Raw genomic sequence first — 12801 nt, 5'->3', positions numbered from 1 at the left:
CTATATATACATACTAGCATGTATACATTATTATATTTTCATAACTACCACTGGATAAATTATCTTTTCTTCCTTAACACTATTTGAAAATAAATGTCAGGTGGGAAACATACTAGCTACCATGGACTCTTCCTATATGAAATACTTTTTCAAGAGGGAAATGAAGGAAGAGCTCAAGGTAAGAAATTAAAGAAATAAGTTATGTATTACACACATTACAAATTCAGCCTATCCTTTCATTGGCTCTCTGGGGTGTAGATTTTATGTGGGAAAATCAAACAAATACTTCTTACATTTCCCAGTATCACCCAATGGTCAGGTTGGAAGGGACTACAGTGGGTCATCTGATCCAACCTCCCTGCCATATGCACAGAGCACATGGCAAAGGATTCCATGCAGATGGTTCTTGCTTATCTCCAGTGTGGGAGACACTTGGGCAACCTGTTCCATCTGCGGGCACCTGCACAGTAAAGAAGTTATTCCTCATGTTCAGGTGGAATTTCTGTGCATCAATTTCTGCCTGTTGTCTTCTTGTCCTGTTGTTTGGAACATCTGAGCAGAGCCTGGCTCCATCCTCCTGGCACCCTCCCTGCAGATACTGACAGACATTGGTGAGCTCCCCTTTCATTTGTGTCTTCTTGAGGCTCAGCTCCCTCAGCCTGTCCTTGTAACAGAGATGCTCCAGTCCCTTCATCATCTTTGTCACCCTCCACTGCACCTGCTCCAGGAGCTCCATGTCTCTTTACTGAGGAGCCCAGAACTGGACACAGCACTCCAGATGCCCCTCACCAGGGCTGAGTAGAGGGGCAGGACCACCTCCCTTGACCTGCTGTCAGTGCTCTCCCTAATGCAGCCCAGGGTACCATTGGCCCTCTTGGCCACAAGGGCACTGGGGGCTCATGGACACTTGGTGTCCACCAGGACTCCCAGGTCCTTCTCCACAGAGCTGCTCCGCAGCCTGTGGAGTTACTCTTCCCCTGGTGCAGGATCCTTTGCACTTGCCTTTCTTGAATTTCAAATGAATATGAATACATAATGTAGACTAAAATACTTAGCATCTTTTTGTACAGACATTTTTATTACCACTTAACACAGTTAAAAATCTTTGACCTGATTACTCTTATTTGCATACTTTATTTCCGTGCAAGAGTAGATGTAGACATAGCATAGTCATTTTCTACTCTAATTAACCTACATTTCACTTTCCAGTAAAATTAAACTTTTATTTTGGTAAATTTATCACCCTCTTTACAAAATAATTCATTAGCAAAATCACATTATCATAAATTAACATATATGTAAATATTATTACTTATTAAAATGATGACTTATTATGGCTATCTTGGGCCACCATTTTTAATGCACTTCCTTATTGTACTGTATGCCCCAAAACTATACCCCTTTCAATAGTAACAGAAAAGAATTATCATATGTAGATGAGATGAAGTGATAACATGTTTGAGTAAAATGATAACCTGAAGTACAACAAGTTGCTAGCTGAAGATGCAATGTCCCCAAATTTACCCAAAAAATTAATAAAATGACAGAAACCATTTAAAAATATTTACATTTTCATTAAAATTTTCAAGAATTAAACAGGAGAAAAAAATTTTAGTTTGTCAACAGATGAATTATAAAGCTGTCAGTATTGATTAAAAGTCAATCAATTATTATGCGGATACATGTTCCTGACATATTCCTCTGATTTATTGTTCTAAAGGCTTTAATTTAAATATATCAACACATACATAATCTCTACCTGAAAACCACTAAGATGAAATGGCAAATGTTTTTCTTGTCAAGTGTAACATCACAAGGAATGAACAAACAAACATGAAATGCATACACGATCTTTCCTATAGTAAGCAGTAGTGACAATCATACTGTCTGAATTAACTATTTAAATACTAAGAATTTATTTCTGTTATCTCCATTTAATCTCTTAAATGTGGGGAAATGAACTTATCTACAAAGCAAAAAACACTCATAAGGAAACAAGGGGAAGCATGAGTAGTAAGACAAAAAAAATTTAAAAATGTCAGAAAAATGCAATTTTCAAGGCATGAGATATCATAATGAACATCAGGAAAATAATTTGAATCTACTTAACATAATGTGAATGTTTAAAATAGTTACTGTGACTTTCAACTGTTTTTCCTTTTACTACTGATTAAATATTTAAGTCTGAAAAACTATTTTCATTACAATAGTAGTTTCTGTCCACAGTCATAAAACATTTGAAGAGGAAAAATTTACTTTTACTATGGTTAAGTATCTATGGCTTTCAAACAAATCTTGCATGTACAAAAGGGGAAAAAAAAAAAAAAATATCATTAAGAATTAGTGTAGCATACTAGGTATCCCTCCATTTCTAATGAAGACACCTGGCCATTATTAATCTTTTGTTGATGCACTAACTCCTGCAACAGTGCACAATGGAGAGTGTTCTCATTCTGATGAGACTACCATACCCTCTAAAATACTGCTACCCCAGCTCATTTAAAATGCTCAAAACATGATGCCAGCCTTGCTGCTTTCTTTCCCTTTTCATGAAAGAATATATTAAAACAACCTATAAAACCCTCACAAATGACAGTAGTTAAATGGAAGAAAGATGCATTCTTATGATTTTAAAGAAACTTAGGATTTGGATTCATGAAGAAAACTTAAATCATTATCTCAAACTAACTAAAGTTTCAAGTATTTCCTGTCTGAAAATTGTAATGAGTTCCAACAAATAACAACCATCAGCAGATGCCTTTATTACCTAAGCAAATGCCATCACTGCTGATAACCTTGCTTCTTTGGCACAGCAACTTACTTCTACAATAAAGCTCACTGCCAGTGAAAAGATGCTTTCTTCTGGTATGTGGGAGAGGGAATGGTAGAAGTGTTTGAATTTATTTAGGTCAGGTGACTGGGATTGGAGCCTTTGAGTTTTAGAGGGAGAATAAAATACTTTTAATCCCCTGAAGCCAGAAGTCGTTTGGAACTCTTCCTAGATGCTGTGAGATGATTATGAAACTGGCTGCTTTCCCAGTCAAATGGCCTAGAAAAATCCTTATCTCTAAAGTTTATGCTTCCTCCCAGGTAGAGCAACCTGCCAATCCTGACCTTCTACCAGATGGAAAAAAAGCTGACTGTAAGAGAAGCTACAATGCTGCTTCTTATCTCACAGGCAATGCATCATCTGTAAGGGAAAGCGAAAATGGGAAGCAAAAGTTATCCAAGAAGTTACTCCCATCAGACTCACTCCCACCCCCTGTACATTCAGCATATACCAAAGCTGTGAAGTAAGCAGTAACACTCTTAAAGTAAATGTCAACAACACATCTTTAATAAATCCACTCTCTCTTAGGGGCTCTAATATATCTACTTCACCTGCAAATACACTTGCAACTGTTCAACAAATGGTTTGACACTTAAGAAATTAAAGAAGTCATTTTCTTTACAACAGTGTCTGCATAATGAAACAACCAAGGAAGTAAATTCAGCCATCACAGCATTCTAGTAAACCTTCCACTGAAACTGCCCTCTCACCTGCAGGTGAGATTATTCCTTATTTGTTGTTACATGCCATTGAATAATTCATTCATTCATATTAAGAGAACACCTAGCTACGTTAACTCTTCAATCCCAAAAAAATACATTGAAATAAAGAACAGATCCTTTATTTAAGATATTCTGTACTCAGAATTATTAATGAAACAGTGTATCACTTAGTCTTTAAAATGAAAATAGATTTTCAAGAAGTACTTACAATCTTTCTAGAAGGTGTAATCCAGAGAAGGAACCATTCTTCAACTCTGTTATTTTATTGTTACTCAAAATCCTGTAAACAAAACCAATCAAGAACAACGTATTATAAGGCTGGTAACAAAATATTTTTCTGCAGCTTACACTTCTTTTGTAACTCTTTTTAACAGCCTGTGTATCAAACTACAGTGCCTAGCTCAATGTCTTGAGGTGCATGCAGCAGCACTACTTAACTATTATGAAGGAGAAAAAGAAGGTTTTGTATGTCATCTGTTTTAAGTACCATAGAAGCTTACATATATGACATCTGAAAGGAAGTCCACCCACCTAGGACTACCCCAATAAGACCCCAGAAGTGGTGTAGTAGAAATGAAGTATTAAAGAACCAGTTAGTACATTAAACATTCTTCTGTAGCCACTTTGGTTTGCCAAACCAAGCAGCATCTTTTGCCTGCTTCCCATTTCCTGTGCTCTTCTTTTTAGCCACACACACTTCTCCCAGACTGTACTACCTCTCCCAGCCATCCTCCACACATTCATCCTATTCCTCAATGCAATCCTTTTAAAACATTTGCCAATATGCTGAGCAAGCACTTATCTATCCTCCCTTCTCTTAAAGGACAACAAAACCACGAATTCCTTCTTCTACTGAAATAACTGGATCAGGCCTATCTTGCCAAGCACCCTATCCTCTAATCACAGCCATCTGCACAGATCACAGCAGATGCCAATTATTCTCGAGGTAGGAAATTCTACGTAGACCTGATATTTGCTTACTTAGAAGGACCTGCTTTCTATACAACCACATAGTTCTCTGTTGGACTAAAAAGAAAAGAAAAGAAAATCAATTTTCCTTTTGAATTTTGGCATCTGCAATACTCCTTTTTGCAAGTGTTCACAGTATAACGCTCCATTCCATAAAAAATGGAGCGTTATACTTCATTTCACTTGATTTGAAAACACCTCCTGCCAGCTTTATTTAATGTTCCCCACTTCTAAACAGTGAAACACGCAGTAATCAATCACTTACCATCTTTTTACAATGTGCAATTACATACAAAACTGTCATGTTTTGTACCTAATGTCTCTTTTCATATGTAAAATCCTTGTTTTACTAAATTATTCTTTACACAAAAGCCATTTGTGCCACCTTAATAATTTCTGAGTTCTTTCCAGCTTTATTACACTAAACAAATTGTGAGGTAAGACCACCAGAACTGAAATACACACAGGCAAGTCACAAGTCTACATACTGGAATAATGATGTTCTGTTTCCCACAATTTCCCTAGCAATTCCTATCATATAATCTGCCCTGATCAACTGTTGTAAGAATCTAAGATTTCTGGTCAGCTCAGTGCTCATCATCTTACATAAGACAGAAGCTGTTTTGTCCCCAGTACACTGTTCATTTTTTTACTCTTTTTTTTTTTTTGCAATGCTGCTGCTGCTGCCATTTTATTGCCCAATTACTTTTACAAACTTCTTCCAAATTTTTTCACTTTATCCTTATTACATCAATCCACTCACTCAACAATGTCAACCCCTTACTCACGCTGTTTTACAGGTCATTAGGAAATAAGTTGCGCATTACAGGTCTCTATGACTCCACTCCACCGAGAAGGATTTACTTCCACACCTGCTTCTTATCCTTTAGCAAGTCAGCTGCTGATCTGATGATCTTCCATTTAAGGCTGACATACTTTTTTCATCAAATGCCTTTGGCAAGGGACAGACACACCTTTTAGAAAAGCATGTTTCATTCAAACACCTGGACCAACCTTGTAAATATTTTGCTGATTCTGAAGAACTCCAAACGACTGTGGGGAAGAGCTTCTCATTACAGAAGATGTAAATTTTCCACGGTACCTTTATCCAGGTATCCACTATATTTATTATAAATTCTATTGATTTTTCAACACAAACATCAGACTTGGAACCATGCAGATGGTGCTGCACTTACAAAAATGAGCATGTGCTATCCTCCAGTCCCCAAGAATCATGTTCATTCTAAGCAAGATTTCAGAAATTTCATCCCCAAGTTTTTCTAAAAGCTCTTCAGTCACACCATCTTAGCCTTGAAATTTATTCACTCTGTCAGATTGTTCTACAACTTCAGCTATAGTCACTTCAATTTCAGACAGATCCTCCATCAAATGCATCCTTCATTTCCAATATGTCCCCACACTTCTTCACTTACACCAATTACATCTTCAGGCTGGATAACTACTTCTGCCTCTATGAGATTTTTTTCCAGTCCACTACATCTTTTAAATGTCCTTTACAACAGCCATAAACCAAACACAAACACACACACACATCCTCCTCTTTCCTCCAGTGCATAATATTTACTATGTTATGACAAGAATTAATACTTCAAAACACACAGTGAATAAGATAAAACTAAAATACAGATACAGCAATCTATGAAAACAATATCATTTTGACACAACCATATATTACACTATGTAGTTTTCTTCTCCACGTTTCTCAAAGATTACCTCAAGTCTCTGTAGTTTAGACAAATACAGAGCAGGCATTTTTTATCTAAAAGTTCTGGCTCTGACTCAATCTCTCTTATTTCACATACACAAAGACAGCTGAACAAAATGTTTGAAAATCCTTTCATTTCCAACCTGGTGGTAGGAAGGTTTGAAAATTATTGAAGTTAACCTTAAATCATTCAACAAAGGTAGCAAGTTCTGATGCTAAATTGAGGAGATTCCACTCCTTCTTCTCATCTTCCAATCATACAATGTATTTCTACAGCTCATCTCAAGTCATCCCTGGTACCCACTGCTCCACAAGCTGCAAAAGTTAAACTACACATTTGCCCAGGGCATCTCCCAGGAGATTTATTTCTAAGTCAACCACACAAGTGTGATCAACCTAGTATCCTACACAGTCAGATAATACCAGGTGAAGACTGATCACAGGAACCGTGGAAAAGGAGAAAAATACTTAAAAGTATACTGAGAAATTGCTACTGTATTGCTATAATGCCTGCAACATCTACTTGAGTACAGTGAAGAGCATTTCCTCTTGTGAAAATACAGTTCTCTAGTCCAATACATTAAGCTATCTCAAGGGAAGAAAATAAGGAAAAATTTCCCTTGGCTGCAGCTGTGATAACCTAAACAAACAAATTAAACAGTGTGGTTTTTTAAAAACATATGTAGAAACCAAGGAATCCCAGGTACTCTTAAAAAATGTACGTGTACAACAATGAATCTTTTCATCAAGAATGGCACAACATTTAACACAAAACCAGTATACACATTTGCAAGAGTGCAAGTTTGGTGGTAATAATGAAAAGCATCATCTACAAATTGGAATGCCCATAAAAATTGTAAAAATTAACCTGAAGCTTTAAAATTACACATCCTAAAGTCTTTGAAACTACCTCCCCTTCTATTCAAAGAGAAAAGTGTTTCAACCTAAATAGTATTATTTGCAAAAAATGGTAGGTACTGGATACATTCAGTAAACCAAATAAAGCACATCTTTACTTCAACATCCTCCCATACAATTCAGAAATGTATGCATGAAGAAAAATAGTAATAATATATATGGAAGTAAATGAAGTAGCTTATAAAAAATCATTAATAGTTAATGCAAACTGAACATAAGGTGCAAAAGCAACAACAACAAAAAATTCCTACCAATTCCAGACTTCTGTAGAAATTATGGAAAAAAAACCCATGACGTTCACAAGTCAACACAAGCAAGCAAATTACAATCCTTGGCAGCACAGAAATTAACTTGCATCTTAGTTACAATTTACTTTATCTTAAGATTTATTGATATACCCATATTTTTTCCAAAAAAAAAAAGTTATTCAAAATGGAGCTGGAAACACTTCAAAAGTAGCTATAACTGACTGAACTAAATTTAAACTAAATAAAAATAACAGTTCTGTAAGAAAAAAAAAAAGTTTCTGACATTGCCTATAAAGTAACAGGCCTAACGTAGAGCCCTTTGAATATCTGGGTACAAGGTAAATTTCTCTCTTGAGTGTGATTTACAAATTACAGTCAGACTGATTTAGTATTTTCTCTGCAGAGCCTGTTAGTTGCTCAACCATAAAGGTTTAATACAATAAATGATAGATTTTACAACACTCCATATAACCTAAAACACTTCATCACCCAAAAATGTTGTGTAATCTTAAAAAAATGCAGTTTAAAACTTGCTATTAATATATAGTCCATACATTATTTGAAGTATTAAGAGATGTGGCACAAGAAGAAAAAACATAATAAAGCATTCACCTCAAAGTAGATGTTTTATTGTCACTTTCACAGTTTCTGTGCATTAATATACAATGAAATGATGGACTATTATGTACCACTTAGGCAGAGGATATTATTTGTGATCAATAATAATTTTAAGTTACTAGCTTAAGACTGTAATTTTTCCAAAGAGGCAAGTAATTCTGAAAATATGCTAACTTTTCTATTATTAAGGAGCTTAAAGACAAAACTGTAGAGCTACCATTGAGATGAAAACTGCACTTATCCCCATCTTATTCTACTCTAACAAATGACTTTGAAACATAAATGATGTCACTGAAGATTTCATGAAGGGGTTTCCACAGCCCAGTATCACCATTGCTCTTCTACTTCCTATGAGCTCCATGTGAGATTTTTATTTTCTTTTCTTTAAATAATCAACGCCTGATTGGAACAAAAGCATTTTGCATGTCCAATACTTATTTACCAGAAAATAAAACTGGAACTAACACAGGCAGTGATACTTCCTGTATTAAAAAATACGGCCATGGAAATTAACACAAAAAAATCCTGGAAGAACAAGCAGCTGAAAAGTAGGTTCTAGAAAGAATTACGGACATCTCAAGTCACCTTATAAGAAAGCATTTCCCTCTTCCTCCGAGCAGAATAGCTGTAGAGAGACCAAGAGATGATCTGAAACAATGTACCTCAAGAAAAGAAATGTACCAACCCCCTCAAACCCCCCCCAACTCTCCCCAGCTTTTCACCTATTCCAAGAACATTGCCGAAATGTTTCTTTGTTAAATATAGCTTGGATCAGAAAGCCCATTTTCCATTTTTCTCCATAAACTGGCAGATGACTTTGGCAAAACTGCGAAGAAATTCAGCTATGACTCTCAGCTTAATGGCGAGACCTTTAGCAGTAGATTCCCAGCATGCAAAACATAAATGCAGTCAAACCCAAAGTCTGTCCTTTGTACTATGAGAAGTCTTAGCAACAGATAATGTATTAACTTTTCCTTCTCATAAAAGAGGGGGGGAAAAATCATGGCTGGATTCATTTTTGCCATTAGAATAATAAGCACTATGTAGAAAAAGTTTTGTTCTGTGAAACAATTCTGGCTTGTCAGCTATAAAACAACTATCACTAGGACAGGATTCAACTAGACAGTAATTCAAAATGCATCTCCTAACATCACAAATGAATCCTGATCCAGAGGGTATTATTGAAAAACACACATATCCGTTAACACTATTATTGAATAGTCAAAATGGCCACCAAGAAGCCGGTATGAAGCCAGTGCACCAGTGTAACTGTTGGCTGAACGCTGAAGTAACTTCCACAAAACACATTTTAAAAGACTCAAAGGGAGTGCCAGGAAATATACAATAAATCAGAGCAATTCATGGTGACTGCATACTCTAAGAACTGGGAAAGTGGTCACCAGCGTAAGTCAGATTAAAATAACCATCTGCAAACAACCAAGAAAATGCTTTCTGCTGAAAGTCTTGAACATGGAATAAGAAATACATTTCTCGAAGTTTATTTTGTAGAAACTGTGATTTAACAAGTATATAAACCCAGTATTTTTCAACAGTAAGTATTTTGCCTTCTAGTGAGTTACTTGCCAAAGGGCAAGAAACCTAGAAACCTAGACTAAAAGGTCTACACAAGCAGTACTTGCTTAAAAGTAACTCTGAAATGGAAATACTCCTTAAGCTTTATACATAAAAAGAACTATGAATCCTTCCAAAACTCTAACAAAAGGAGAAAGTATTTTCCAATTCAACAAAAAAATTATAATTAAGGAAGCTTAGCAATGAAACATTTGCAAAATACGAGTTTGCAACAGATAAAAGATTTTCTGCGATATTTCATTTTTATGCATATTAAACAATATTAAAATTGTAAACTAAACCTCTCAGAAGTAATGAAATTACAGAATTAAAACTGTGTCTATTTATACTGCTCCATTTTTAACTTATAATGTGCTAAATTTATATAATCTAATGAGGAATCTTTATTTTTCCTATACAATCCCATGATCATTCAAGCAGCGATGCTCACTATGCAGTGCCATTAAAGAATATTTTTCTTGATATTCAGTACGTGGCAACATGCTTTATTTATTTCTTTTCATTAAAAAAAAACTGCTCTTAAAGACAGAAATTATTTCTAGTGAAATACAGTGCCAATCACTGGAGCAACACAGCAAGTTTTCTATGTAAAAATACTAAATAAAAATCACCTTAGAAAATAACAGAACTGAGGACAAAATAGAATGCTAGAATGAAAAGCAGTGTTGTTGAAAATCATACTAATTTCAAAATAAATTCTTGTGAATTTACAAAATTACCAACCAAACTTTTCTTTCTTTCTTATTCTTATCCCAGGTTCAAAAGCCTACCAAAGATAAAATTCAGGGGACATAGCTAGACCTGATTTCTTCCAACACTAACTCTGTGTTGCCATTTCTAAAGCAAATAAAAAGCACTGGAAGTCTAACCCCTGTGACAGTTCTAGGAAGCTTCCTCCAAGTTCTCTCCCCCCCAGTTACATCTGTAGCACCTGCGTTATTTTAAGATATCATGATTAACTTTTCCTGTAATAACTGTCTTTTTTACTATTTTCTGCTCCCTCCTGATTTTCCCACTTAGCCACCAGCTGTATACTTTTTAGGATTCCCACTGATTTGCACTTCAGTGCAAGTTGACCTGAAAAAACATGCATGCAAGAAAGTAACTTGCTTCACACAAACCACTGCACACGGATGCCTTACCAGCCACTCCTAACTTTAGCTGCTATGGCAAATAAAATAATAAATTTTCTGTGTCATATCATAGTAGTACTAATTAGAGCACAGACTATCACACCCAGTCTCACACGTATTCACACTTCCTATCAGGTGTAGCTGCTCTCTAGAAAGTGCTCTGTCTAGACATGTTAAAAAGCATTTCCTGTCAGCTGTTGGCACACAAAGATACATTTACAAAAATTTATATCCTAATCCTACAGAAGTAAACAGTTTTTGGATAGTTTAGCTCCCAGAACTGACTAGGCATGGAGCCAGACAAATGCTAGTACTGCAGCCAGGGAGGGGAGGGAAAAAACCCACAAACATCCACACAGCTATAGACTGGGAGGTGAAGGTATGAACACACCAGCTCCAGTTTAGGCTACAGTTTTACCAACAGCTGGATGCTGATGCAACATTCCCCACTCAGAGGGTGAAATCTTCTCTCCTCAGTCCTTGCATCTCATCATCCCTGCATGAGAAGCAGGAAGAGAGGGTTGAAGGGGAGCTCCAGCACACAGCCGTAAGTCAGGTCACCACAACCCACAGAAACATCAGTGAGCCCACAAAGCACATAGATCTGAGAATTGCTTTAAATTCCTGTTAACACCAGAGGCTGTTATCCTAAAACAACAATTCAAGTATTGGAATACTTGTCCGGAATGTCTGACACTTTTAAGAAACCTAAGCGTAACTTGCAAAAACTCTGCCTGATACTAAGTTTCAAAGTAAAACAACATGGAGGAACTAATAAGGAGTTCCTGTATCTGACAGGAACAGTTCAGATGGAAAACAGCATGTTATGTGGACACCAGAAGAACCTTCCTAGACTGTGTTTTACCACCACCATTCCTTATACGACCCATCTTTTCTTACTTGCATAAGACGTTAATCCTGCCTTTAGTGATGATTAATCCCCCCTACTCTGGGAATAGTTGCCAAATTTCCAAGAATCTTGCTCATATCACATCAAGCCTGATAACACTAAGCCTACAGTACCTTATTTGCTCTGCCTTCATTCCCTCTTAAGCCTTCTGGTTTCATACCTCCATAACTAACATATCTATTCAAAGAAACCCACACTTCCATCCGAACTCCCAGCAACAGCTTCTGCCTCTTAATCCAATCTTCCCGAGTTTACTCACCCTGTATCTAGACTGTAACTTCCCTCCTCCTACCTCAAAGCACCTTTCCTTATATTGAAGTAGCAGAGGGCACAGACTGTACTCTTAGACAAAACACCTGAAGAGAGCATAGCCCTCAGTCACCTGGAATCTGGATGAATCCTAGAACACACTGTCCAGTGTGAACAGAACTGTGGAATTAAGATGCCTATTTCTTAAACACCTTTACATCTTTAATCAGTCTGAATTCATTATGTTTGTGTTCCACCCCCCGCCAAAAGCTCTCGGTTTATCCTACCAAAAAGGTCAAGGTCCTACTCCAGAAGCAACAACTCTGCAGCCCAGCCAAAACTGGCTGCCAAGCTTGGATCACACACACAACCAAAGCAGGTGGTCTGCTCCCTGAGGAGCTAAAAGCACTGCACTGCATTGCCATCTGACTCGCTCCAGGGCAGCCTGGAGATGGGTAGGACAGCCCTGGACGGCACCACTGGACATGCCCTGTGGCAGTGCACAAGGAGAGGCCACAGCACAGTGAGCCACATAAACAGTAATTAATATGGATACACTCTCTAGCACTCTAGAGCAACAAGATACTGCAGTTTTCACTGCTAAACACCCAAACAGTGAATATAAGGGGAAAATAAAATTCTCAGCTATTTACTATGTAAAGACTAGAAACACAGATCTTTAATAGGTAATATAATTTTTAAAAATAAATTTAAAACTCATTATCTCACTACAAAAAACAAAACTCACAGAAACATACTTTATGTGACATTCTTAAACAGTTTATTATCACTGATGAAGAGAAATGCTCAACTGTTTTTAATCTTCATGGATTAACTAGTAGTATAAAAAATGCATTTAAACTGAATAGATTAAAAAACTATAGA

General features: G+C 36.5%; 1 protein-coding gene across 1 annotated transcript in view; it reads right to left on the bottom strand.

The window, feature by feature from the left end:
- The window catches only part of ADGRA3 (adhesion G protein-coupled receptor A3), a 53640-nt gene that overhangs the window by 35087 nt on the left and 5752 nt on the right, over positions 1–12801 (bottom strand). The window contains exon 2 of the mRNA XM_015624911.2: positions 3761–3832. Within this exon, the coding sequence (XP_015480397.1) occupies positions 3761–3832 (72 nt within the window). The remainder of the gene's footprint in view (positions 1–3760; positions 3833–12801) is intronic.

This window comes from Parus major, chromosome 4 (assembly GCF_001522545.3).
Source record: "Parus major isolate Abel chromosome 4, Parus_major1.1, whole genome shotgun sequence".
Classification (NCBI taxonomy): Eukaryota; Metazoa; Chordata; class Aves; order Passeriformes; family Paridae; genus Parus; species Parus major.
Note: the sequence above shows the minus strand (reverse complement) of the source record. Positions and strands in the feature narration are given on the sequence as shown.